The sequence below is a fragment of the Esox lucius genome, chromosome 6 (assembly GCF_011004845.1).
Source record: "Esox lucius isolate fEsoLuc1 chromosome 6, fEsoLuc1.pri, whole genome shotgun sequence".
NCBI classification, from domain to species: Eukaryota; Metazoa; Chordata; class Actinopteri; order Esociformes; family Esocidae; genus Esox; species Esox lucius.
The window spans coordinates 23,885,810-23,912,526 of record NC_047574.1 but is presented as its reverse complement, the minus strand read 5'-3'; the positions used below and the strand labels follow the sequence as shown (position 1 = coordinate 23,912,526).

At 41.6% G+C, this 26,717-nt stretch overlaps 1 protein-coding gene across 3 annotated transcripts; it reads left to right on the top strand.

Moving 5' to 3' along the window:
* Positions 1-4,010: 4,010 nt before the first annotated feature.
* Positions 4,011-25,213, top strand: slc2a15a (solute carrier family 2 member 15a). 3 transcript variants are annotated; one of them, XM_010866469.3, is made up of 13 exons: positions 4,011-4,323; positions 6,991-7,053; positions 7,351-7,449; positions 9,712-9,872; positions 11,054-11,178; positions 11,414-11,559; positions 15,238-15,370; positions 16,421-16,608; positions 19,568-19,678; positions 19,828-19,929; positions 20,080-20,155; positions 23,511-23,638; positions 24,178-25,213. In XM_010866469.3, the coding sequence occupies exons 1-13, from the start codon at positions 4,279-4,281 to the stop codon at positions 24,430-24,432; spliced, it is 1,632 nt and encodes a 543-aa protein (XP_010864771.1). In that variant the 5' UTR covers positions 4,011-4,278; the 3' UTR covers positions 24,433-25,213. The 3 variants fall into 3 exon arrangements, with proteins under 3 accessions (XP_010864771.1, XP_019902663.1, XP_019902662.1); XM_020047104.2 differs by lacking the exon at positions 24,178-25,213 and adding an exon at positions 23,823-24,171; XM_020047103.2 differs by lacking the exon at positions 6,991-7,053.
* The last annotated feature ends 1,504 nt before the right edge of the window (positions 25,214-26,717 follow it).

Below are 26,717 nucleotides of genomic sequence, written 5' to 3'. Positions count from 1 at the left end.
AATTTGTTTAATTTATGTTTGCATTGTATCCTTAATCTTAGACACCCAGAACAAAAATCTTGTGTAATTGCATCAGATGTTTAAATTCTGGTTGAGGTGTTGAAAATAATATTTCTCGAAACAGAAACTCTAAGAGAGTTATGGACAGGTTTATGCTTCCAAGCTTCCAAGCTAACTGATCCCTGATCTAGAATCACCAACATGCCAAATAAAAAGTTTGGTTTGCGTACAAGTACTTAAAAAATTAAGCAGATTCTGTTTCAATTATACTGTAAGTGACCAAAAACTGCGTACTGGAACAAAGGCCCCTAATTTGTCATTATAATCAACAGTCTGACTACATATGTGCCTACCATTTATATTATATACACGTGTTTACAAGAGATTTTTTGTCATATTGTGTGGGAAATGTCAAAATGTAAATACTCTGCCATTGATGCTTGCTCATTCATCTTCAGCACTCAGATAGAGTTGTAAAGGTAAAACCAATAAGGGGCAAACAAGATGGAGTTATTACACTTCCCCAGGTATTTTGATGCTTGAAGGGGGCATGGAATTAAACATACCACAGATCTTGGTTTTACCTTTACAAATCTGTCACGTGCCTTTCCTGAGAAGTGGCTTCTTTCTGGGCACTGGACCATAAAGGGTGATTGGCGGAGTGCTACAGGGATGGTTGTCCTTCTGGAATGTTCTCCCATCTCCACACAGGAATTCGGGAGCTCTGCCCTAGTGACCCCGATGGGCCAGCTGTAGGAAAGGTGTTGGTGGTTCTAAACTTCTTCCATTTAACAATTATGGAGTCCACTGTGTTCTCTGGGATCTCCAATGAACAGGATACTTTGTACTCTTCCCCAGATCTGTGCCTCGACACAGTCCTGTGTCTGAGATCTACAGACAATTCCTTGAACCTCAAGGCTTGGTTTTTGATCTGGCAGTGTCAATTCCAAATGATGCCTTTCCAAATGATGTCCGATCAGTTAAATTCACCAAACAGTTGTACTCCAGTCAAATTGCAGGAGCATTTCAAGGTAGATTAATGACGATTAAATGGGATGCACCCGAGCTAAATTTCTAGAGTCATAGTAAAGAGTCTGAATACTTATTATTATACTTTTTCTGTTTTTAATTTATTTATACATTTGCAAAATATTTGCTTTGTCATTATGGGCTACTGTGTGTATGGATCAGGGTGAAAAAATATCGTCCATTTTTTATAAGGCTGTAATGTAACATAATGTGGAAAAGGTGAAGGGGTCTGAATGTATTCCAAATGCACTATGGGATGGTAGTCCAGATTCAAGCAGCAGTACAGTGTCTTTGTTACTATGTCTACATGCTATGCAATATATTAGATGTGCTGGACATGGTACATGTCATGTTTGCTCAGCCTCCTGTCCAGCACCAACCTTCAGTGACCCTGGCCTTTCTTTCTAGGGACACTTTCTAACCAAACAGAAAGAAAATGCTGTAGGTGGCATATTTGAAATGTCTTACTTCAAAACATTAAATTGATAACACTTTTATTGTTGATGTTTTGGAATTTTGGTCCAAACATTTTATTACAGATAAGTTATTAAAGATTATAAGATGCGGTTAGTTCGACATGTAGTGTCACATGTGTTTAAAACTGGATGACTGAGCAAGCAGGAGACAAACCCGAGAGGCAATCCAGAGGCCAATGGTAACTCTAAATGTTTTTGGCCAATACTGGTCAAAGTGTACATGTGACCACAAGATCCCAAGCACTTCACTTGAATCCTTTTTAATTATGAAGACACGTGAGAAACAGATTTATGGGTCTGACAAAACAAAAATCTTACGTTGGGCATAAATTTAAACCTTTAATTTCCTCCGGGCCTGAGTTCTATTAAAAGTCTTGGAAAATTATTAACATAAAATACCCTATGTACTTTCAAGTAGGCTATAGCATTTCAGATGTCTCTTGCAGTAGGATCAACAAAGTTAGTTTCTCTCAATGATTACATGGGTAAATGAATTTATTGTAAACATATACGGCTCGTATTTCATTATCTTATAGGAAAACCACTGAGTGTATAAAATGTAATGTCAACTTTGTGTGTATTTTGTGTGTTCTGTCCATCTGTTTTCAACCTTAGGTTGCACAATTACACCAAGTATAATTTTCTGTCTCTGTAAATGTATTTGGAGAATAAAAGTAATTCAGATTTTGATGATAGGCAGTCTGATCTTTGCATTCACTTTTTGTATTCTGCATGGTGCACAGACCAGATGTAACAAAAGGTGTCGTGTTTTCAATTTCTGTGTGGTAGGTAAGGTGTTAGTGTTGATAAGTAAAATTCCTTTACGTCCACAGTTTACCATACAACCATGAACCAGGCTTACCAATTAGGAAAGAAAACACAAGTTGCACACAGATGCAATAACGTTTCATCCCAGTTCTATAAATCATTAGAGATTAAGATTAGACTTGCAATAATTTACTCATCAAAATCAACAAAAATGCCACTTCCAGCTGAAAGCTGTTCTGCCCTAGGCGTGGTGAAGTGCCTGAACACAGCACTCAGGCGTTGTCTATTGGCAACCACAGTGCATCGTTAAAACTCCGGATAATAGTTTCTGGTAAGGGTACGCGAACCAATGTTGTGAGTTGTGCATGAGTGTCCATCCTTCCATCCTCCGAGGTGCATCCTCACCCTCCCTTTTCCATTTGAGAGACTGGGACCGGTGGGAACTTAGATCCTCGTCATTCTCCCTGGACCTCTTCATGTGCTTGTGGTAGGTGTGGAGGTCTTCCTGGTTCACCCTGGATGTCTCCTTGTACCTTTGGTAGGAGAGGAGCGCCTCCTGGTTCTCCACTGATCTCTCCATGTGCTTGTGGTATGTGTGGAGGTCCTCCTGGTTCACTCTGGATGTCTCCTTGTTCCTGTGGTAGGAGAGGACATCCTCCTGGTTCTCCCTGGATCTCTTTGTGTGCCTGCTGTAGGAGTGGTGGGTATGAAAGCTGCAGCTCTTGTGGCTATCGTTCTCAACAGAAAAGCTAGACGGCCTCATAACCTCTGTTCTTCTATGCCTCTCACTGCTGATGGGGTCAGTGACCCTCTCTTGTCGCCAGCTTTGGCTGCTTCTCTTTCCGGGGGGGAGGGAGTGCACACTGTCCTTCTGAAGGGCCTCCCTGTTAGCCTCCCACACGTCTAGCACCAGGTAAGACTGGATGTCCTTCAGCTTCTGGCAGTCTTTGACAGGCTGGTCCCTTGGTCCAGAGGGGGAGGGAGGAGATGCTGGCCTAATCGGTCTCACCAAAACAGAAGTAACAGATGACCTTTTTTTACAGTGTTGACAACCGAGCGCAGTGATCCTGGGTGTAGCTTAATATGTGTTAGTTAATGCATTTGTAAATCATTAATAAAGTAGGGGGTTTTAATTTTTGATGGTTTGTCTTTGTTCATCATTCCTTCATGTTAACTGTATTTGTTAATGCTAATTCATGTACCCTTATCAGAAACCGTTACCAAATTCGGTAATGAGTGGAATATGTATTGTTACAACTTAGGCACCACATTACACCATAACTTGATATTGTAGCGCAGAGTAATTATTTGCGCTTAATCCTACTACTACAAAATTAGTTGAAATAAGGGGATGATGTAACATTAAAAGCCACATACCTTTACTCAGCAATATAAGGTTTTGATTCAGTGCTTATAGGTTTGAGCAGTTTGATTAATTCAGTCATGGTTAACGATTCAGTCACAAGACAATCATAGCATATCTCTTTTAATTTATATTCCTTCATTGCAGTACATACGTGGAGTTAATGAAATGTGACTGTAATTAATTGTATAATTCCGGGCATGTGACTTACTAGGCCTGGTAAAATCAGGAGACCGGAATCGTTAAAAAAGTTTGCTGTACTTTGAGTGTGGCGTCCTCATCTTGAAGCTACTGTAACTGTAAAGGCTTATGAAGGGCATTCTTTCTTTTCCAGACTGCTGTTACTCGGGCTTTGTAAATTCACTTACCTAATTGATTTCAGCATGTGTCTCTCTGGGAATCACGTTGTTCGCCATCATGTGATGACACTGGTCTCCACTTAACCTAAGCGGAAGGCATTACTCGAGGAGGACCCAGACGCGGTAGATGCTTTGAGTTTCAACAACATGACCACGCCTGCCTTCCCAAAATGCGTTTTACTGTGATGCCGGTAGCTTCAAACAGAAAGTAGTTGGAACCTCATACTTTTCTGAACCTTGATGCTTGGAGAGTAAGGGGAACTATTCAATTAACGATTTATAAATGGCTGAAGAACTTATAATTGCGCCACGGAGTAAAATAACATCGGTAAGTTATAAGCAGTAGCTGTTCATTAAAGTTTTTGAGAAATGTTTTTAGTTTATTAGGCTTATGTCAGTCAAAATTCTTTACTCAATGGATAACATTTTGCCATATTGGAGGGCATCGTTATAAACGTGTTATATCTGTGAGATATGCATCTTGTGCCACGTACTGCTCAAATAAAACTTGTCGATATCCGCACTATTTACTGATGATCTTTATCTTCAAAATTACGCAATATCCAATATAAATATAACGGAAAGTAGTTACTTTGACATTGCGCTGTCGCCTAAATATTGGTGGCTAGGTGTCTAAATGTTACAGAGCAATCGCTCCCAACAATGTATGTCCCTTACTTAGGCCTAAACCATTTTTACTTAGAACTAATCAGAACGCATGATCAAGGACAAGTCAATACTTTATTAAGCATCATCATACTTTTGTCCTCTGAAGAAGAGGTTATAATCATTAGGCTAAATGTCACAAGATAATGTCTAGTCTACACAACCTTTCTCACGTGTGTTCAGTAAAAGCCTAATTGGCTGCATCTGACCAGTGCTAAATGAAGTTCCCTGACCTGACCTGGGAGAAATCAACATCATGGCCTTCGTTCTTTGGTTCTGGACTAGAATAGACTTTAAATCGTCTAAATATTGTAATGAAAATCTAAATCGTCTAAAAACTGTAGTATAGTTTCAACTCTTGTCTAGTGCATAATTAGATGCAGTGTATGTGGGCTATACGAATAATTGGAACAAAATTAAGTATGCACACAATTAAAGGGGTTATCCAACGTTTCTAATTGGTCCATGTGGGAAATCGTGAAGTAACGCATCGTGGACAAAAATTCTGGTGACTTGAGCAATAAGCTCAAGCAAGCATTATTTTCATCCAGTAGCGCCCGTCCGACACCTGTTTATCCGATTCTGACCTGTAGCTGCAAACTGAATCCTACTATGAAGACCACAACTTTCCCCTAGTTGGAAAAAGGGAGAGACGGCAGGGTCGTTTTGTGTGTTTTCTATTCATTTTCAAGTGGACCTATACGTAAACATGGCTTTTTATTAATTTAATTTCACTCCAGAGTGTTTTACGATGTGGGTGTGTGTAAGATTCCAATTTAATTCCAATTTAATGTACATAGCGGCCACAGAAGTTGTGTTCAATTCACGCGCTCCAGATTTGCTATTTGTTTTGACCCTTTTGAACAAAACCATGGTCTCCTATTGTTTTTAGTCTAGGCAATGCATTGAAAACATTTAGTTGGAATTCGATACAAATATTCGCCATACGCCTTTATCTTCAATCAATATTTATCAACATTTCCATTTCAATTTGATGAGTCTGCGTGTATATAGAAGTTTATGAAGTTTAGAAGTATTAAATACGCTGAAACCCCATCAATTATTCAACTACACTTTTTAAGTTGCTACACGTGGGGTTTCCTCCCCATGTGGAAGATAGATGAATTACAAGAACATTATGCTTAATTCAAAATAATGATTGTCCAGTTATGTTTCATATCTTAGTGTGACTCTCGTTACTTTTTACTTTTGTATTCATCATTAATTTTTGAGAATATTGTATTTTAAATTGTTATATCCCTTCACTTGTAGTACATGTTTTTTCAAATGAACCCAATAGAATTTTTGCACTCAGATAATAATAACTATTTCTACACTGACCGCTTGCCCTAGCCACAAAGTCAAAACACTGTAATAATTTGTATGTTGAGAAATCATTAGGCAAATACAACAGTCAGTCTCAACAATGATGGGTGAATACTACTGTGGAAAAACATAATTTTACTATTACTGCAGATATTGACATTTTCTAAAATTATAAGAGACAATATTGAGAATTTGCTATTTGATTAGTTTACTGTACTGTTACCCTGTAAAACAGATTTTGGCTAATGTTGTTTTTCACTACAGTATAGTTTTATTTAGATAAATTAGTGTTGATGGGAGATTTGCATCAGATATAAGTTTTCTAAAGTGAGAATTGCAATTGTTGCATGCAATACAGAAACCAATACAGAGGTCTTAAGGCAACACATTGTTCAGTGTGTATTTGAGTGAAATGATCGGTGATGTAGCAAGTCTGGTTCTGTAAGTTCTTCCGGTTCCATAAACAGAATCAGAAAAGGAGATAGTTCTTGGGGAGCAAACAGAAACATTGTTCGATGGAGAGCGTAATGTCGTTTCTAGGTAAACAACATTTTCTGTGAATTCATATGCCGTTCAGGTCTGGCCAAGGTATTGCGTTTCACATGTTGGGTTTCTCATTACTAGTGTGAACTGAAAATTGTTTTTACATATTATTGTTCATATGAAATTGTGTACACAGCAGTGGATCTAGTCTATGCAGCTGTATTTCATCCAAATCTGTCCTAGAGTAAAAAAGGTAATTTAAGTCTCTTAAAGCTGACTCATAGTTTGTTTCCTGATATGAACACATAAATAATGGACTTATGTCACTCAGTAATGCCCAGGAATAATATGTATGGGTAAATCAGGATCAGCACCTAATAATATTCATCCCAGTTGTACCAACACAGCTATGAATGTTAGAAATAGCAATGTGTGTGTGTGTGGTTGTGTGTGAATTGTTAATGTTCTCCACAAGAAATGGTGCCATCATTAACATGTTAAGTGTGGCTTGTACCTACAGTTCCTCAGACCCATGGATTCCTCCAAACTAAAGGCCATGGAAGAGATGAATAAGAGCCCAACAGTAAAGAAATCTTACTGTCATTCATATACAAACAAATATTAAACACTGGTCTATGAATGTCAGCATAAAATGTATTCATTAAGAGTAAAGTTTAACGAAAGAAATACGATGAATATATTCGCAGTTGGTTTACGACAGGTCAACTTTAGGTCAACTTTAATACACACATTTTCTCTGAAATACCTAACATACACATTTTCTCTGTAACACAGGGCTCAGCTGTAAAGGAGACACTGGCCCCAGACTGACTAAACATGAAGATACCTTCCCATTATCCCTTTCTGTTTCCCTCTGCAGCATTTGACTTCGTCTTTGTTGGCGGTGGCATTCCTCACCTCCTTCGGGAGCTCCATGCTCTACGGCTATAACCTGGCGGTGGTCAACTCACCAGCAGAGGTAACACAACTTCACTTATACTCTAGATTTTATATTCCTCACTTCCATACTTTTATGCACCCTGATGCTAATTGTGTGGAATTCAGAATATAACCCAAAAGTGTCAATGCATTATTGTTAATGGAAGCGTTGTGGGATCATTGCGTTACATGCACACATTTTACATCAGATGATGTGTGTTCTTAGTATTGCCAATTCTGTAGCTAATACTGTTCGCCATGGCAAGAGTTATGAAGGTCGGATGCTTAGCCGCATAAAATTACAATGAATCAGTGAGTCAGTGTGGGGTAGCTCAAACTGTGTGTGCATCTGTGAAGGGTTTTTCATCAGGAATGTGGATTGAATGGATATCTTTATCAGAAGGAATGTTGATGTCATGCAGTTAGAATTACTGTAGATTCTGACATTTATAAACAAATGCCATATGCCTCATACTATAGCTCAAAGCAAATGCTAACTGAATTTTACGACCAAAGCCAATGTTAACTGTACCCTACAGCCCAAAGGGAATGCTAACTTCATTCTACATCACAAAGGTAATGCTAATTTATTCCTAGAGCTAATGCTAACACAGATACAATTTACTATTGGGGCTACTGGATTATATTTATGTCCCTTCTGGATAAGGCAATCTGACTTTTTAGTGTTCTCAAATTTTTCCTGTTAGGAAACTGGCTAGGGTTTAGCTAAACTTATAACATGTCCCGAACAATATGATTTTGCAGCATAAACCATTTACAGTTTTCCATAAGGAACCAAGCAAATGTGAGAGACCTACCCAAATTCATCCAGAAAAAATGTTCATGTCAGCTGAATTTTTTTTGTTGCAAAAAGGAAAAAAAAATTCTCAACAGATTCACACTAATGAATACTTTAAAAACATCCTTCATTTCATATAATCTGTTCCTTGCTTTCAGACTTTGGACTGTCCTCTGCCTAGGTTTTGCTGAAACATGCCAGATATTACAATCCATGAATGGGTATTGTTATTATCAGCTAAAGACAAGTATTAGGGCAATCTGGTGTCTGACTGCACAATGACATTGCATGCAGCCATTGATTGATACATGGAACATCTGAGCAGGGAAACACAACTTTTGTCTCTCATTTTAAACTTAACCAGACTATTTATTTCATTAGGTGATACAAATTAAAGGGAAAATCCACCATAAAACACCATTTGGGTGTATGTTTCAGCCTACCTACATAACTGTCAGTGATTGACTTCTTATACCCACTGTGTATGTATATATATATATATATATATATATATATATATATATATATATATATATATATATATATACACATATACAGTATCTCACAAAAGTGAGTACACCCCTCACATTTTTGTTCTTTTCATGTGACAACGCTGAAGACACTACAATGTAAAGTAGTGCGTGTACAGCTTGTATAACAGTGTACATTTGCTGTCCCCTCAAAATAACACAACACACAGCCATTAATGTCTAAACCACTGGAAACAAAAGTGAGTACACCCCTAAGTGAAAATGTCCAAATTGGGCCCAATTAGCCATTTTCCCTCCCCGGTGTCATGTGACTCGTTAGTGTTACAAGGTCTCAGCTGTGAATGGGGAGCAGGTGTGTTAAATTTGGTGTTATCGCTCTCACACTCCCTCATACTGGTCACTGGAGGTTCAACATGGCACCTCATGGAAAATAACTCTCTGACGAGCTGAAAAAAGAATTGTTGCTCTACATAAAGATGGCCTAGGCTATAAGAAGATTGCCAAGACATCAAAACTATGAAACTACATATATTGGGTCATGCATTGACTAAAATTGTTAAACACATGAAAATACATTTCATATTGTAGATGCTTCTTGATATTCAGCCAGTGGGCTTCCATCTGTGGAAGCCCACACAGCCAACATTGTGTTCAAATCACACATTTATAGGGAAGTAGAGTGTAATTACCATTCCATCATGTGTTTTTTAATGTTAATTGGTTAACGACTGAAGTAAAGCAAAACCAACAGTTGATCATTCCAATTCTATGATTGGAAGACACACAAACACTCACGTTGAATTGATTACTTGGTTTATGGCCTCTCTGACCCTCCCTCTGAACTTAATTTTGCTCAGTGAGATATATTGAGATAATAGGTATCTAACGGTGTCGAAACAAGATCACAGTAATTAATGAAATCCATATTGTTAGTAATAACGCTGTGATGATAATACTCTCTCCTGTCTTTGTCACTCTCTCTCTCACACACTCTGTTTATTCAATCTCTTAGTACATTAAAGACTTCTACAACAGGACATCAGTGAGTCGTAATGGCACAGGGCTGGATGGGGAGGTTCTGACCCTCATGTACTCTCTCACTGTTTCTGTCTTTGCCATCGGAGGTTTACTGGGCTCCCTCATGGTGGGCATGCTTGTGACCAGGTTTGGCAGGTGAGACCCTCACACACTCCCCATGCACATACGCCCAGTGACACACACTCGCCGAACACACGCTCACAGAGACACACACTACCAGAGACTCACACTACCAGAGACTCACACTACCAGAGACTCACACTACCAGAGACTCACACAAGCAGAGACAAACAATAGTGTAGGCACACATATTACTACTTAGGGTTTATACAGTATGATTCTATAATAATGTATTGGGTTTTAGTATTTGAATATTCTTTGTCCCCCATTCAAGAGAATGTTCATCTGTATTCAAACATTTGTATGCGTAATAAATGTTAAAAGGAACTCAGGGGATATTTAGTGGGGTTAGATTTGGAAACTGTTGTCCTTTGATTTTGTTTTTTTGCCAATGGCTGTACCCTCCAGACTCTTTGGCCGCAGGTTAGCTGTTGGCCAGTTGACATGAGCAGCCTCAGAGACATTTTGCAACATCTGGAGCTCTGCTTACTGCCACCCTGTTTGGCATTCTGAGCCCCTCTCCCTCATGCACACACCACTGAGAGCATTAGGGCTGCACTTCCATCGATCACCTCTGAGTGACCTTCTGACCTCTGACCCGAGGGATGACCCTGCCGTCTCTCCCCTGGTCTCGTTTGCCCTTCAGAGTGCACAGTTTTCACTTACCACGTACCGAGGTCAGACTCCTGCAACCCGCTACTCCATGGAATACACACATTGTCCCCTCCAACCTTCAGAGGGCACTCTTTCTGTCACCTCGTTGGAGTGCAGTGGGTGCATTCTATGTCCCCTCTGCCCAACTATTGAAAGACTTTTTGGTATTCAGTACAGACTTAAAACTTAATAATCTCCTATATGCACACGTTCTGCCTGGACATGCAAATGAAAGAGAACTATTTACGAGTCCTGTTATGATCTGATAAATCTGACTGCCCAACAGGGTTTTATGAGTAGGGAGTACTCCCATTGCCCTCCCTGACTGTAAATCTGGGGGAGATTTTACTGCTCTGTGTCATAGAAGTAATAATGGTGTGCCTGATATTGCCTGTGGTCCATGAGCTTTTATGCAAAGCTTTTGCAAATTCATAAATCCTGCATCTTTCGGTTTAGTATATTCATTCGCTGGCTCTGATAATCTAAACATTTTATTGGTAGATGGACAACCATAATGTGTGTGTGCGTTTGTTTGTGTGCAGGAAAGGAACAGTGGTGAACTCAACTGTGTTGGTGTTCATTGCTGGATCACTCATGGGCTTCAGCAGGATCTGTGGCTCACCTGAGATGGTCATCTTAGGCCGCTTTGTCACAGGGATCCATTCAGGTACAAACAATCCAGTGTGTCCACTCAGTGGGATGGTTAATGTTCCGGGGTGTGAGTTGGGGTTAGGGGTCAAGGTTCAGTCAGGAAAGTTAATGTATACGGTACACGTGGCATATTTACTGGACCAAGTTGCAAATGTAAAAATGGAAAGAATATTAGCTTAATGTTGACTGTTTAAGTTAATAATTTCACACTGGTAAAAGCATCCTTTTTGTCATTGTGTTGTGTCACGTAGGGATTTCTCTGGGTGCAGTGCCCATGTACCTGGGGGAGATAGCTCCTAAGAATCTGCGTGGTTTCCTTGGGCTTGTGCCCAGCATCTTCATCTGTGCTGGGGTCTTCTCTGCCCAGGTCTTGGGGCTACACGAACTTCTGGGAAAGGTATGTCCATGTCCAGGAAAGAGGTAGCATTCCCATGCTATTCCGACCGCGCTGAGTGACCAGAGGCAGGGCCGTAATAGGCTCTGTGCACAAGTGTATGGACGAACTTCCGCTTTAGCCAGATGTCGGCATATCATTTTCCGGTTTACTTAAGGCGATCACCCGCGTCGCCCAAAATGTCAGTTTTTAGTAGATGTCTCCAAGACCTGCCTAAAATAAGCATTAGTGATGCCCATCGAATTGTTGATGCCTGGTCCCCTGCTCCAACAAGCAAGCGGAACAAGGGATTTAAACTCTACATATCGAGTTATCTGCACAACTACGAGGGTAAGTACTTTACTGTGGTGTGCCGGCCGGCTATCGGCTAAGGTAGTTAGCGAAGTATTTCTTTTTAGTGTAGTATTAGGCAGGACAATAGAACGCTTAAAAATTCACCCTAGCCAAAGAAATGGCAAAAGAACGCTGGCTGAGCTGGAACTCTAGCGCATCCCTATAGCATGTAAATTGAAACGAACCTTCGTTCAGCCTCTTCAACCTGAATGAAGCTTAAAATTCCATAGCCTCAAAAAAGCACCAAAACAGGTCTCCTCTTTTATTTTACTGCTGTAACCTCATTTCACAATGAAACTGAAAAATAACAACTGGCATAGGAAGTAAACATCTGGTCCTATATAGTATTAATTGCGCTTAAACCTGCGTTACATGGAAGTATATAAAAAATCGCCTTTTCTGACTATTTCTAGTCTAGCGTTTAAAGTAAGGATGAGTATTACTAAGTAAACCGGAAACTGCAATACCGACTTGTAGACAAAAGCGGAAGTTCTTCACTACGCTGGTGCACAGAGTCTTTTGTGTGGATGCAACCAACAGGGAATTATCGACAGTTTAATTTTGCTAAAAATATCCCTTTCAAATAAACAAATAACATTTAGCATGGCATGTTCTAATGTCATTTCACTATGCTAGTGTAGGACTGAGTGCTATATGATTCAGAGAAAGGTCAGCATTTCGTTTTGTAGGCTAGCTAGCAATTCATTATAGCTAGCTAAAAACAATGAGACTAGATAGCAATAGGAATGGTGTGATGTCATCGGACAATTTGATGGCCTATAGCATTTTTTCTTGTCGTTTTTCAGTAGCTAAATTTATTGCTGAAGTGATTTGGTTAACTAGAAGGAAACTGAATGACTTGAGAAGCTAGTATTCTAAGTATGTGAGTATGCTGAACTTAAGGAATGTTATCCGCAGTTAGAATATCTCTGCTGCATCACTCCTACTTTGCACGGCTTTGGTTGCAGGACGAAGTTAATATGTTCCCAATTCTGTTAGTATGTTCCCAAACGGATCCCTTGGGTTTTTACAAATGTGCTGTAAAACATTCAGATGAAAATTGTGACTAGCCGATGGTGTCTAAAGACTTAAAGGTGCCAATTTTTTTACTGCTATTAAACACACAGTTTAATTTATTCGATGCCTGGTCATTCCAATGACATGGTGTCCTAGGTTTATTTTACTAGGGCTCCTGTATTCTTTAACAGCACCTGAAATACAAATTTTTTCTCACTCCTTTTACAACTAATACATTTTCAGACTTTATAGTGCATCTTTTTTTTTGGAGAGGTCCAGTGATGAGCTAACTACGGCCAAGAAGGCCTTGTCTGACACCTCCACCATGCGGAAACGTGACGCCCCAGTAATGGAGGAACCTCATGAGGAGCCTCCAACAGTTGCCTGTCTATCAGCTAAATACTGAGCGCTGCACCTGTTAAGGAATTCAAATAATTAAAACAGAGGCCATAACCACTCCATCTTTCTCACATAGCCAAAAAATTGCTGCCCTTGAAAGATCAGCTGAATACACTTCAGCTTGAGCCAAATCATTGGAGACAAAGTGTGCAGACCTAGAGAAAAATAACCACATTCTAACATTTAAGGCTGTAGGGGCCATTTTAGACATAATAATCTAGGAGTTATAGGCATACTTGAATCACTGGAGACAGGCTCTCACCACGCTACTTCCATCTCCAGTCTTTAATTTCACCACCCAACAGTGATTAATGGATGGTCAGTACTCCCATTTCCCTCCCTGACTGTATATCTGGGGGAGACTTTACTGCTCCATGCCATAGAAGTAATAATGGTGAGCCTGATATTGCCTGTGGTCCATGAGCTTTTATGCAAAGCTTTAGCAAATTCATAAATCCAACATCTTTTGGTTTAGTACATTCATTAGCTTGCTCCAATAATCTAAGAGTTTTATTGTGTGTGTGCAGGAAAGGCACAGTGGTGAACTGTGCAGGTGTCAGTAGCTGAATCACAAATGGGCTTCAGTAGGGTCAATGGCTTACCAGAAATAGTCATTTCTGTCCACATTGTCACAGGTACAAACATACCCATGTGTCCACCCAGTGAGAGGGTTAATGCTCAAGGGAGAGTTAAGGGTCAAGGTTCAGTAATAGGTCAACATTATTTCTCTCTGGAATTTACACAATACAGTGTAAATGGTACTGATCATTGCTCTCTGTTTTTATCTGTTTTTGTGCTGGCATGCACATAAATTGGTTGGATGTTTTTGCGTCTCTGCCTGCAATTGTTACATTGGCTGAGGAATGGTGAGGTGTGGGAAATTCTATGAGGAGGGTGAGTGACACTGCTCAAGTCAAGACACTACAAGCGTGGAAGTTCTCACGCGAAAGGGTTCATTGTAGAGATTGTCATTATCTAAGCGTAGTTCAAGAGGTTCACCCAACTCTGATTACTCAAATCTATATCTATAGCTCAAACGTTTTTCCAGGAAAGTCTTATCCCAGTAACCCAATATCTCTCAATCCAATCTGGTTTTAGCAGGATTCCTTAACTGGGTGCTTGTCCTGTACTTAAATCCTCCACTTGTGTTCTGAAGTAACCATAACAATGTAATCTCTGATCACAGCCCTCTTACTTTCTCCCTGAGACTTGGGACTTTGGGCTGGATCAGAGGGTCTGGAAGTTGGACCCTCAGCACCTCGCAAAGCCAATGTTCTGTAAAAGCCCGAAAACCCATTTCATCTTATGGTAGCACAGAGACTTATAAGGGTATGTGAAGTTGGTATTCCTTCACCAAGGGTTTGGGCAGCTTCTCCCATCCTTTGTAAGTCACTTCTAACTCTGTCAGATTGGATGGGGAGTGTCGGTCAACTTCAGTCTCCACAGATGTTCAAAGAGGTCTGGGCTTTGGCTGGGTTAACAAAGGACATTCACAGACTTGTCTCAAAGCAACACCAATATTGTCTTGGCTGTGTGCTTCAGGTTGTTGTATTCGGCCGAATGAAGAAAGTGCTTGGAGCCGGGATGTCAACGCAATGTTAATCTTCTTCCAACCACCTGTGGGTCGGTGCCCAGTGTACTGTAGTTCATCCAATGTCATTTTATGAAAACGTTTTATGAAAAATGGGAAAATGACATCTGTGTTCTCACTTGTCAGAAAATGTAAAAGGAAAAAAGCCATCTTATTATTTCCAAGTGAGCCTTTGGACACGTTTATTTGATGTTATTAAATGGCTGTGAGTTTCTCTTGAATCTAGGTGGATCATTCACAGTGACAGCAAACAACAAAATAATTTGTCATTGGCAGCGTGTTGCATATTTGAGGTTGTGTGGACCACTATGGAGGTTATGATACTGACAACATGTTCACAGGAGGAGCACTGGCCGCTTTTCCTGTCTCTGGTGGTGATACCCACCTTCATCCAACTGATGCTGTTGCCATGGTTCCCGGAGAGCCCCCGATACCTGCTGATTGAGAAGCATAATGTCCACGCCACCATAACAGGTTAGCGTTCTATACCTCGCCAGGACAAGAATAAACACTGTGCTTAGTGTGTGAATTATATAATCTTAATGCTTTGCTTATTGTTCTGCATCAATCATATTGTTCTAGCTAAGTGCCAACCTTTTGGGGCAACTTGGATTTGTTTTGACTCGCCGGGGTCTCAAACTGGTTCCACGGAGGGCCATGTGTCTGCAGGTTTTTGGGTTTTCCTTTAAATTGGTTCCCAGTTCAGACCTAAACAACCAGGTAGTGACCTAATTAGTCAATTAAGTACGGTGAGAGAGAAAACCTGCAGACACTCGGCCCTCCGTGGAACCGGTTTGACTCCTCTGGTTTTGAGGCATACACAAAAAAAAAGAGTTATTTGGTGAATGCAGATATTTGTAAGCAGAAGTGAATCATCACGTTGCAATCAGGCTGCCTGGCAAACTTCCAGGTCTTTAGGTGGGCCTCCAAGGAGGGGTAAGCCCATGATCGGCTGTGTGCTCTGTTTGTTAGGCAATCTGTTAGTGAGCGCCCAGGCTGTTAACTACTGTCCACGCTGCAGCAGAGAAGACAGTAGGAGGAAACAGTGTGTAATTTATAAAAATCTTTTTCAGACTGCAATGTAATTGGTCTGAACCACAAACCGACCCACAGGTTTGAGAAATGTTTTAAATCCACCAATGAGCTGATCCATTTAGTCTCATTCAGCAATAAGAAAACATGCTGAAAATAAACTTTTGTACAGCCCTGAATTGTCACCTAACTATTCCTGAGAAATACAATGTCAAACGTAAAAGAAAAAATCATTACACAATTCAAATTTCTATATAATATAAAAATATTGTCAACAGCATAAAAGATTTAGGAAGATAGATAAGAAAGCTGTCCTTGAAAAGCCAGAATGAACTCAGGTATAACAGGACTTGTTTGGCCTCAGAGATACAGAACAAAGAATGATGTCCACTGTGGATTTTACTGTGAATAATATATTTTTCAGTCTTTAATTCACAATAATTGTAAGTGCCATGTTCCTTGGGTCAGTGTCGTAACTACCTGTTTTATCAGCACTGAAGTGGTACCGGTCCAAGTGTAACATCCAGTTGGAGATTGAGGAGATGCAGGAGGAGCAGCGCTCTCTGTCGTCCATGGAGACTGTGTCAGTATGGCAACTGTTACTGGACCCATGTGTGCGCTGGCAGTTGCTCAGTGTGGTGGTCCTGAACATCGGCATGCAGCTCTCCGGCATCGATGCTGTAAGACTGCTGTTCACTATACCTCCACTCTTCTTACTCCTCTATCCCTGTCAGGTACTCCTGTTTTAACACTGCTTGCACTCTCTCTCTGTCTCTATCACCCAGTCTCTCTCTGTCTCTATCACCCAGTCTCTCTCTGTCTCTATCACCCAGTCTCTCTCTGTCTCTATCACCCAGTCTCTCTCTGTCTCTATCACCCAGTCTCTCTCTGTCTCTATCACCCAGTCTCTCTCTGTCTCTATCACCCAGTCTCTCTCTGTCTCTATCACCCAGTCTCTCTCTGTCTCTATCACCCAGTCTCTCTCTGTCTCTATCACCCAGTCTCTCTCTGTCTCTCTCACCCAGTCTCTCTCTGTCTCTCTCACCCACTCTCTCTCTGTCTCTCTCACCCAGTCTCTCTCTCTCTGTCTCTCTCTCTGTCTCTCTCACCCAGTCTCTCTCTGTCTCTATCACCCAGTCTCTCTCTGTCTCTCTCACCCAGTCTCTCTCTCTCTGTCTCTCTCTCTGTCTCTCTCACCCAGTCTCTCTCTGTCTCTCTCACCCAGTCTCTCTCTGTCTCTCTCACCCAGTCTCTCTCTGTCTCTATCACACAGTCTCTCTCTGTCTCTCTCACCCAGTCTCTTTTTGTTTCTCTCACCCAGTCTCTCTCTCTCTGTCTCTCTCTCTGTCTCTCTCACCCAGTCTCTCTCTGTCTCTCTCATCCAGTCTCTTTCTGTTTCTCTCACCCAGTCTCTCTCTCTCTGTCTCTCTCTCTGTCTCTCTCACCCAGTCTCTCTCTGTCTCTCTCACCCAGTCTCTCTCTGTCTCTCTCACCCAGTCTCTCTCTGACCCTCTGTCCCTCTGTCTCTCTCACCAAGTCTCTCTCTGTCTCTCTCACCCAGTCTCTCTCTGACCCTCTGTCTCTCTCACCCAGTCTCTTTCTGTCTCTCTCACCCAGTCTCTTTCTGTTTCTCTCACCCAGTCTCTCTCTCTCTGTCTCTCTCACCCAGTCTCTCTCTCTGTCTCTCTCACCTAGTCTCTCTCTGTCTCTCTCACCTAGTCTCTCTCTGTCTCTCTCACCTAGTCTCTCTCTGTCTCTCTCACCCAGTCTCTCTCTGACCCTCTGTCTCTCTCACCCAGTATCTCTCTGACCTGATCTCTCTCATTCTCTTTCTGTCTCTTACCCTCTCTCTAACTCATTTTCTCTCACAAATTTTCTCTCTGTTACCCTCTATAGTGGATATAAAAAGTCTACACACCCCTGTTAAAATGCCAGGTTTTTGTGATGTAAAAGAATGAGACAAAGATAAATCATGTCAGATCTTTTTCCACTTTTAATGTGAGCTATAATGTGAACAATTCTGAAATCTTCGAGGGGAAAAATGAAAAATAAAAACCTTACAATAACCTGGTTGCATAAGTGTGCACACCCTCTTATAACTGGGGATGTAGCGGTGTTCAGAATTAACCAATCACATTCAAACTCATGTTAAATAGAAGTCATTACACACCTGCCATCATTTAAAGTGACACTGATTAATCACAAATAAAGTGCAGCTCTTCTCGTAGGACTTTCCTGATATTTTCTTAGTTGCATCCCAGAGCAAAAGCCATGGTCAGCAGAGAGCTTCCAAAGCATTAGAGGGATCTCATTGTTGAAAGATTTCAGTCAGGAGAAGGGTACAAAATAATTTTCAAAGCATTAGATATACCATGGAACACAGTGAAGACAGTCAACAGAGACATTACCAAGAACTGGACATCCCTCCAAAATGTATGAAAAGACAAGAAGAAAACTGGTCAGGGAGGCTTCCAAGGAGCCTACAGCAACATTAAAGGAACTGCAGGAATTTCTGGCAAGTACTGGCTGTGTGCTACATATGACAACAATCTCCCGTATTCTTCAAATGAATGGGCTATGGGGTAGGGTGGTAAGACGGAAGCCTTTTCTTTCTTTTACATCACAATAACCTGACATTTTAACAGGGGTGTGTAGACTTTTTATATCCACTGTATATCTCTCTCTTCCTTGACTAACCCTCTCTTCCTATTATTTTTGTCTTAACTTCTTGTCTCTCTCTCCCAAGATCCTTGTACTCTTAGCTTCTTCTCTTTCTCCAAAGCTCGTCCATGATCAAAATCCAAACCCAACCTTCATGCATCTTGTGACAATCACAGGCACACAGATCTTACAAAACTGTTTTGATATTCTAAATGAACCTGCTTTCACTTAATTGTCTCATTTTGGCACTGGAAAATGTTTTACTAACTAATATTGAAAACCACACAAATGTATTGGGTATTGAGATTATTTTTTCATCATGAAGGTCAATGCCCTAACTGTAAGTATTTTTGAATAAGAGAATCTGCTAAATGACAATGTAAATTATATACCAACTATTCTTCATCTTTTACAAGCACATGGTTTTACCATGTAGTAGAGCATCCAAAACTATGAATAAATTTTTAGCAATGCATTTATCAGATCCCTTCCTGTATTAAGTTACTGAGAGGCATACATTATTCATAAGATGACCAGGGTGCTGAGGACAGGAAGTGTACACTTTAACGGTCTGGGGGCAGAACTCTCTGCCATGTATTTGTAGTTATATATTTATTTTTTTATGAGGTTTGTCGTTCCATCTGAACAAGCACTGAAACACAGATGGTTAGGGAGAGGATGGGGATGAGAATGAAGGGGTTGTGTAAGGCTTTGGCTAGGTTGTAGGTTAAGTAGAGGTGACCGGTTTCACGCCTTGGTTCTATCAGTCTAGTAGATAGTCTGGAGCAGTGTATTCATGTTTTAATGGCTTGCTTTCTCGGTCTCCATCTGCTCCTCTTGCTCATTATCCCCCATTCCGGAGTCAACCTCCCAAACAGCTCCAAATTGAATTGAATTGAATTTGAGTGGTCTGTGCCCATGCGGTGCCACCTGTGCCAGGTTACGCCACCTGTGCCTACATTTCTGTCTCTCTTGCAGATCTGGTTCTATACAAATGACATCTTTAAGAACGCGGGCATCCCGGGCCCAGAGATCCAGTACACTACAGTGGGTACAGGAGCCATTGAGATCATCGCTGGCCTCATTGGGGTGAGTCTATACATGTGGAATGGGCTTAGTTTGCTCATTCATTGGTTCATCTTTTAATGGTTCAGTTAACGTTTTGTTGCTTTCTGTCTCTTTGGGTTTCTGTCTGTTTCTCTGTCTGTCTCTGTCTCTTTTTGCCCCTCTCTCGATAGTGTTTCACCATAGAGAAGCTGGGCAGGAGACCCCTCATGATTGGGGGGTTTCTGGCGATGGGTCTCTGCTGTGCTGGGATCACTCTCTCTCTTGTTTTACAGGTGCGTGTGTGGGCGGGGGGCATATCTGTGTATGGCGGTGGGGGTTGTTGTGATGTGATGAAGTACAAATGCTTCATATTTGATTTAATAGCTGTAAATAGTAATAGACGAAATAACCGGAGAGATTTTACTCTGTCTCCGTGCCAACAGGTTCACTTTCCATTCATGCGCTACGTCAGTGTTGGATGCGTGGTGGGTATCATCGCTGGCTTCTGCATTGGGCCAGGTCAGCTTCTACAAACTTTATTCAAGCCTGAATGTTCCATTTAAAAAATACTTCAAATGTTTGTCATGTGAACATTGCCCAGGCTACCCAATTCTGTATCAAGTTTGGATTTGGTAACGGAGGCTGTTCAGTCATAGCTTGAAAGGACTACACATAAGCAGCCTGTCAGTAAAGGCCTCTGTGTAGCGGTCAAATAGAGAGACCACTTCCAGAATGAGCACTTCCCTCTGGCCTCCCCCCAAAAAACAACAACATCTGGTGCAATATGGAAGAACACATCATCATCAACATTAGACCAACATCCCCTAAAACAAGAGTGTTTCTGGATGCGGGTTTTCATTAATACTGCTGAATAGACAAGTCTGAATGAGAAGTCGTTCATGTCTCAGAACGTACAGGTAATTTTAAGATTTAAATTTTACAGCAACTATTCACAACATAAAGCAATAAGTAATTACATTTAGCTCATGTAGAACACAAAATATAGCTCATGATTTGCAGTGTGCTAGAGGGCTAAATTGAATTCTGTTGGCCAAACTTGTAACCGCGCCTTATTGCGAAAGAGAGAATGTCCATGGAGAGAGTGGTCAGCAGAGGCCCGAGCAGTGAGCTTTCTGTGCCACCTGAGGACAGTCCAGGCCTTCCTGCTGATGACCACAGGGAAGGTAGGGGATGGCCAGTAAAACAGACAGATGTGGGTCAGTGTGGTAGTGCTGTGAATATTCTTGACATGCTGGACACCCAAACTACCATCTTTTCACGGTTTGGATAATGTAACTTTACAGATAATGTCATGTGTGGTGTATATGATTAACATTAGCCGTCTTTCACCACTTGAACAGGTACTTTCGACAGTTTTGTTAAAAAACTCTGTTTGTGTTATAAGCCTGCTAGGGAGCTCTGTTTTTTTTCTCTTGTTTATTTACAAAAGGTAAATCATAGCAATAATCACAAAAAATACCACTAACGACTCTCGATCATCTTCTAACAGGTCAGAATCATCATTAAAAAAATTCAGTAATGCTGTAATGTTGGCAAGAGAAAGAAAATTATGTGTTTTAGCTACATTATTGGCTGGAGCTGGATGCAGGAGAAAAATATCTGCAATTCAGACAAACAACAATGTGATTTTTAGTGTTGAGTGAAGCAGGGAAATTGATAGATTATAGCATTTAAGTTTAGTTAGTCTGCTCAGGCAAACTAAATTATTGCTTGTTATTTATTATTTCTTTTAATAACGATGTAGCTGTGTTGATGAAATCAACCCGAGAAAAGCTAATTAACCTAGCTAGCTAATGCTAGGCTAATTGAGAAGGCAATATGTTCAGCTGTGCTTTCTTCCCATCCAGTTCTATTGAAGTTATTAGCTAAATAGCAAGCCTTCCTAATGCGGTAGCCTGACCTTATTTTACTTCAAGTTCTGTCATTTTTATTTCATCTTACATTGATTAGCCTGATACTTATTAAACTTGCCACATAGTGGCTCATACATGAATTTGTTCTAGTGCACACACAGGACCGTCAATGTTGTACCATTACAAATCAACATTTCACCTAAACCTTAACCTCAGTAACTTCATGTTTATGACTACTCTTAACCTAACCCTAACTCCTTAACTTAGCCCTTAATGCCTAAACTTAACCCCAAGTCAGATAAAGCTTCTTGTTAAAGTGAGAACTGGCCAAATGGCTTCACTTTGTGTAATTTTCCTTGTTTTACTGTCTGAGTAAGGACAGATATTATTACAGGAACACACACACACAGGCTTTACACAGAGACACGTGAGTTGCCAGATTGTCTGGTAAGCAAAGTGCGCCCTCTGGAGGTCAAAATGGGGAGTGTGTAAATACAGCCAATGGCCTTGCTCTAATCTCCCAATTATCTCTGGTGTGATGATGATGATGATGATGTCCCATGTAAGAGAGACAAATGAGAGAGTGTTCTCCTTCTGGTTCCTAGTGGCTTGACTCCTGCCGCCTGGGAACCTGTCTTTAATTAGGCCTCCTCACGCCTCATTGATCAGAAACGTGATGAATGCTGCCGCTCATAAGAAAATCAAGATGAATAATGAATCAGGGGCCTAACTCCTCATCAGTCTGAAAGTGTTATTCCTCCGCCACCCACAATGATCAGGCACAAATAATTATGCAGAAATAATGCTGTCTCGGCTCATGCCTATTCAGTGCCACATTAGTGATGTAGTAACAAACGCTGTTCCATATTCATCACTTCTGACCAAGTATAATTAGTGACTCCACTTCCCGTAAAACTGTTTTATTCTTAACACCTGAATTCAGTCATTACACATTTGTGCATGTTACACTATTATTTATTCAACATTCTTAACATATTAATTTAATTATTTGCAATGTCTGAGTAACTACTAACTAACAACTACATTACAATGGCCAACAGTTGCTGCCATTCAGACTTGGGTTTCTGATTTAGCATTAACTTGAACCTGCCTGGAGTTTTATATGGGCATCGGAGTGGGTTTGCATTTTTGGGCCAATCCCCTATTTTAGTAATGTGAGGAATCTTGATGTTGTGGACAGGGTTCTGAGGAACCTTGATGCTGTGGACAGGGTTCTGAGGAACCTTGATGCTGTGGACAGGGTTGTGAGGAACCTTGATGTTGTGGACAGAGTTGTGAGGAACCTTGATGTAGTGGACGGGGGTTTGAGGAACCTTGATGTAGTGGACAGGGTTTTGAGGAACCTTGATGTAGTGGACAGGGTGTGTGGAACCTTGATGTAGTGGAAGGGGGTGTGAGGAACCTTGATGTAGTCGACGGGGGTGTGAGGAACCTTGATGTAGTGGACGGGGTTGTGAGGAACCTTGATGTAGTGGACAGGGTGTGTGGAACCTTGATGTAGTAGAAGGGGGTGTGAGGAACATTGATGTAGTGGACAGGGTGTGTGGAACCTTGATGTAGTGGACGGGGTTGTGAGGAACCTTGATGTAGTGGACAGGGTGTGTGGAACCTTGATGTAGTGGACGGGGTTGTGAGGAACCTTGATGTAGTGGACAGGGTGTGTGGAACCTTGATGTAGTAGAAGGGGGTGTGAGGAACCTTGATGTAGTGGACAGGGTGTGTGGAACCTTGATGTAGTGGACGGGGTTGTGAGGAACCTTGATGTAGTGGACAGGGTGTGAGGAACATTGATGTAGTGGACAGGGTGTGTGGAACCTTGATGTAGTGGACGGGGTTGTGAGGAACCTTGATGTAGTGGACAGGGTGTGAGGAACATTGATGTAGTGGACAGGGTGTGTGGAACCTTGATGTAGTGGACAGGGTGTGAGGAAGCTTTGATGGTTTCAATGTGCTGAGTTTATTAACCGGTGTTATTGTAGCGGGCGTTCCGTTCCTGATAACGGCAGAGCTGTTTAAACAGTCTCACCGGCCAGCAGCCTACACTGTGGGAGGATCCCTCAACTGGATGTCAAACTTCACAGTGGGCTTTGTCTTCCCCTTCCTGCAGGTAAGTCATCGCCTTGGCTCTCAGTACATACATCCTCTGCCCTCGTCTTACCTCGACCTGGCTGTGCCCTTTCCTAACATGGGTATCTGATGCTATCTGATTCTTTTGTGTCCTTGAGCATGGCACCTAACACCCAACCTGCTCTAGAGGCCCTGTGGTGCAGCTGACACTGTTTTGTTCCCAGCCTTTGCTGGATTTATCTGCTGAGTGTCTTCAGGGTGTCTCCAGGGTGTGTCGTTTGGGTCTCCCGGGTGTGTCCTGGGGGTCTCCTGGCTGTCTCCTGAGGGTCTCCTAGGTGTCTCCTGGGGGTCTGCAGGGGAGACGTTCTACTTTACATGTCCTCAGCATGGCACTCGTTCTTCCCGTCATGGCTTTGGCCCCATGCAGCATGACCGTACTTAACATGTCATGTGATCTAACATTATCCAACCTCAGCCCGCATGGCCAAATGCCCTGGTCCATCAAAAGAGTATGAGAATGTCAGGTCCAACATACTATGACGGATTAAACCCACTCCGTCCGTCCCTCCCTGGTGTCAGATGTCCGCCGGGTCCTACTGCTACCTGGTTTTCTGCAGTGTGTGTCTGGGGGTGGCGGTCTACGTGTTCTTCGTTATCCCGGAGACCAAGAACAAGACGTTCGTGGAGATCAGCCAGATGTTCGCCTCCAAGGAGGCTGTGCCAGAGACCCAGGGCCTGGGCCTCCCCGACCACCTTAAACTGAAGAAAATGAACGGATACGGAAGCCTGGACAATGGATCGCTGGAGTTTGACAGCTCCTCCTCAGTCCCCTGACAGTTTCTCTTGGAAATGGCTTTCTTTCCTTCATTATCGCCATTGAAGTTGTATAGGGTGCCACAACGTTGTTTTACTTGAGGGGAAATATTGGGCTTTAGCAGATGATCACACAGTTAAGGAGACAAGGCAGTGTTGAACACTATTGGGACAGGGGAAAGAACAAATGAGACCAAAGATGATGGAGTGAGTTACGAGTAAGGGCAAATGACACAAATGCATATTCTGTTCCAAATGGAAAGCCTATGCTACTCTCTCATATTGTTCTGACTGGGATGCACAATATGCCCTTAAAGCATTGGGACTCCAATGCAGACTTTTTAGTTCAGTATATTGTAATGGAAATCTTTGAGGTGCCATTTGTACATATTTCCTTGTTCTGTGAAATAGATTAATAGATTCATTCAGAATATTCAGCAATACAAACATGCCTTACCGATATCTGGATAATGCAAATTTTCTGTTTTACTATTCCAAGTGTCTGTGTTATTTTACATACATTTTAAAGTCTTAGGCAGTATGTTTATTGTGAATATATCTCAACTGCCGTTTTTGTATATTTCTTAACAAGATGTAGCTACATTTGTTTTATACACAGTATGGTTTTATAAATAGAACAGAGTTTGTTTTATGATATATAACTGTATTTGAACTGTGTACAGAAATGTAATGAAAGTGATAATATATGATGCATTATGACGTAAATAATTAACACAATATTTGAGTCTGTGCAATTCTCTTTATTTTATCATAAAACTCAGGAGAGACATTCACTTTCTTTTAATCTAACACAGAAAACAATATATGGGTTTTACTCTTGCGGTTGATTGGGATGTGTTTTGTTTAAAAACAATATATATATTTTATTCATATTGACAAATAAAAGTGACATGGGTTTAAATTATGTGTATTTTTTCTCTTAAGAAAGGAAAATACAAACAGACATAGATGATTAAAACCAAAACAAGAAGCCCCTTTCCCCAAGAAATCTCCCTCCAGCCAAACGACACCCACTTATCCAACAAGATCAACCAACCTCATAGGCCAACATTATAATGGAGGAGTTGTTATTGGGGCCTAGTCCGGTTGACAGGACCTACGTGAATCCCAGCACAGTCAGCAGGACTTTCAGTCAGGTGTCAGCCAGCCATGGTCAACCAGCCCAGATCACTGGAAACTCCCAGGGATATCAACAGTGTGTGTTGGGAACTTCCAGAACCTCAGAGACTGTTTGGGATGAATTTAGGATGAATTACCATCAGTATTGATATTTTCAACAGCAGACATAACTCCTCTGGCAAGCTCTCTGGATGAATTGCATGTGTCTGCCCCCCCCCCCTCGCCCCCACACAGAAACACACACACACACACTGAGCTCCCTAGCCAGGCAGAACAAGACAGGGGTGGGTATCCCCCACTGACTGACTCAAGCTTGGCTTTGCAACATCTGGAACTGTCTTTCATTAGCTAAGTGAATCCCCCCAGACAGGGGAGATATTTCACTGTGACACAAAACACTTGATGAGTTCCTTTCTTCCCACAGGATGTTAAGTGTCAACCACCTATGTCCAATTAGCGGTTGAGGAACCTACTGTCATTCAGCTGGCAGGGTAGACTCAACACTGACGCTCAGTGGCCAGAAAGTGAATAGCTGTCATTGTTCTTTTGGGGTGGTGATCTAGACTATGCTGGGACTGTGTTAGGGCGGTTAATATCTTGCTTTTAACGACAAGCTGCATCAATGAGTTTGAATCCTGGTTGCGGCATATTGACAATGGGCTTACTGCCTTGTGGTAGGTTGGGTCCCTGGTTGTAGGCCTGTGAATGCATTCTCCTCTAAATGTGTAGATTCTGGTGAGTACTTCCTTAGTTGATGAAACACTGTGATAACAAGCAAACCGGTTTGGTTTGCTGTGCATCAGAAGTATTGCCTCTTCTCGCCCGACCCAGCTGCAAGTAGGCAAAGCCATAAGTGCAAAATAACAGGCAAAAGGTACAGACAGATCACTTCAAATGCGCCTTCTCAGTCCTACTTAAATAGCTCACTCAAACCCATGTTTGAATGTCTAAAAAACTCTGCATTACACACACAAAACTCTATTGGAAGCAGTGTAATTAATAGCAGAAGTTCGGTCCTCATAAGCTCTGTAAGGAGCCTTATTGCAGTGTGTGTCCCTGTGGGCGTGGAAGCCTGCTGCTGACGGATGTGTGTGTCGATGGGACTTCCTTGGCGCGGCGCTGTCACTGCGGCTGATGGCATTCACGCACAGGGGATGGTGTGACAA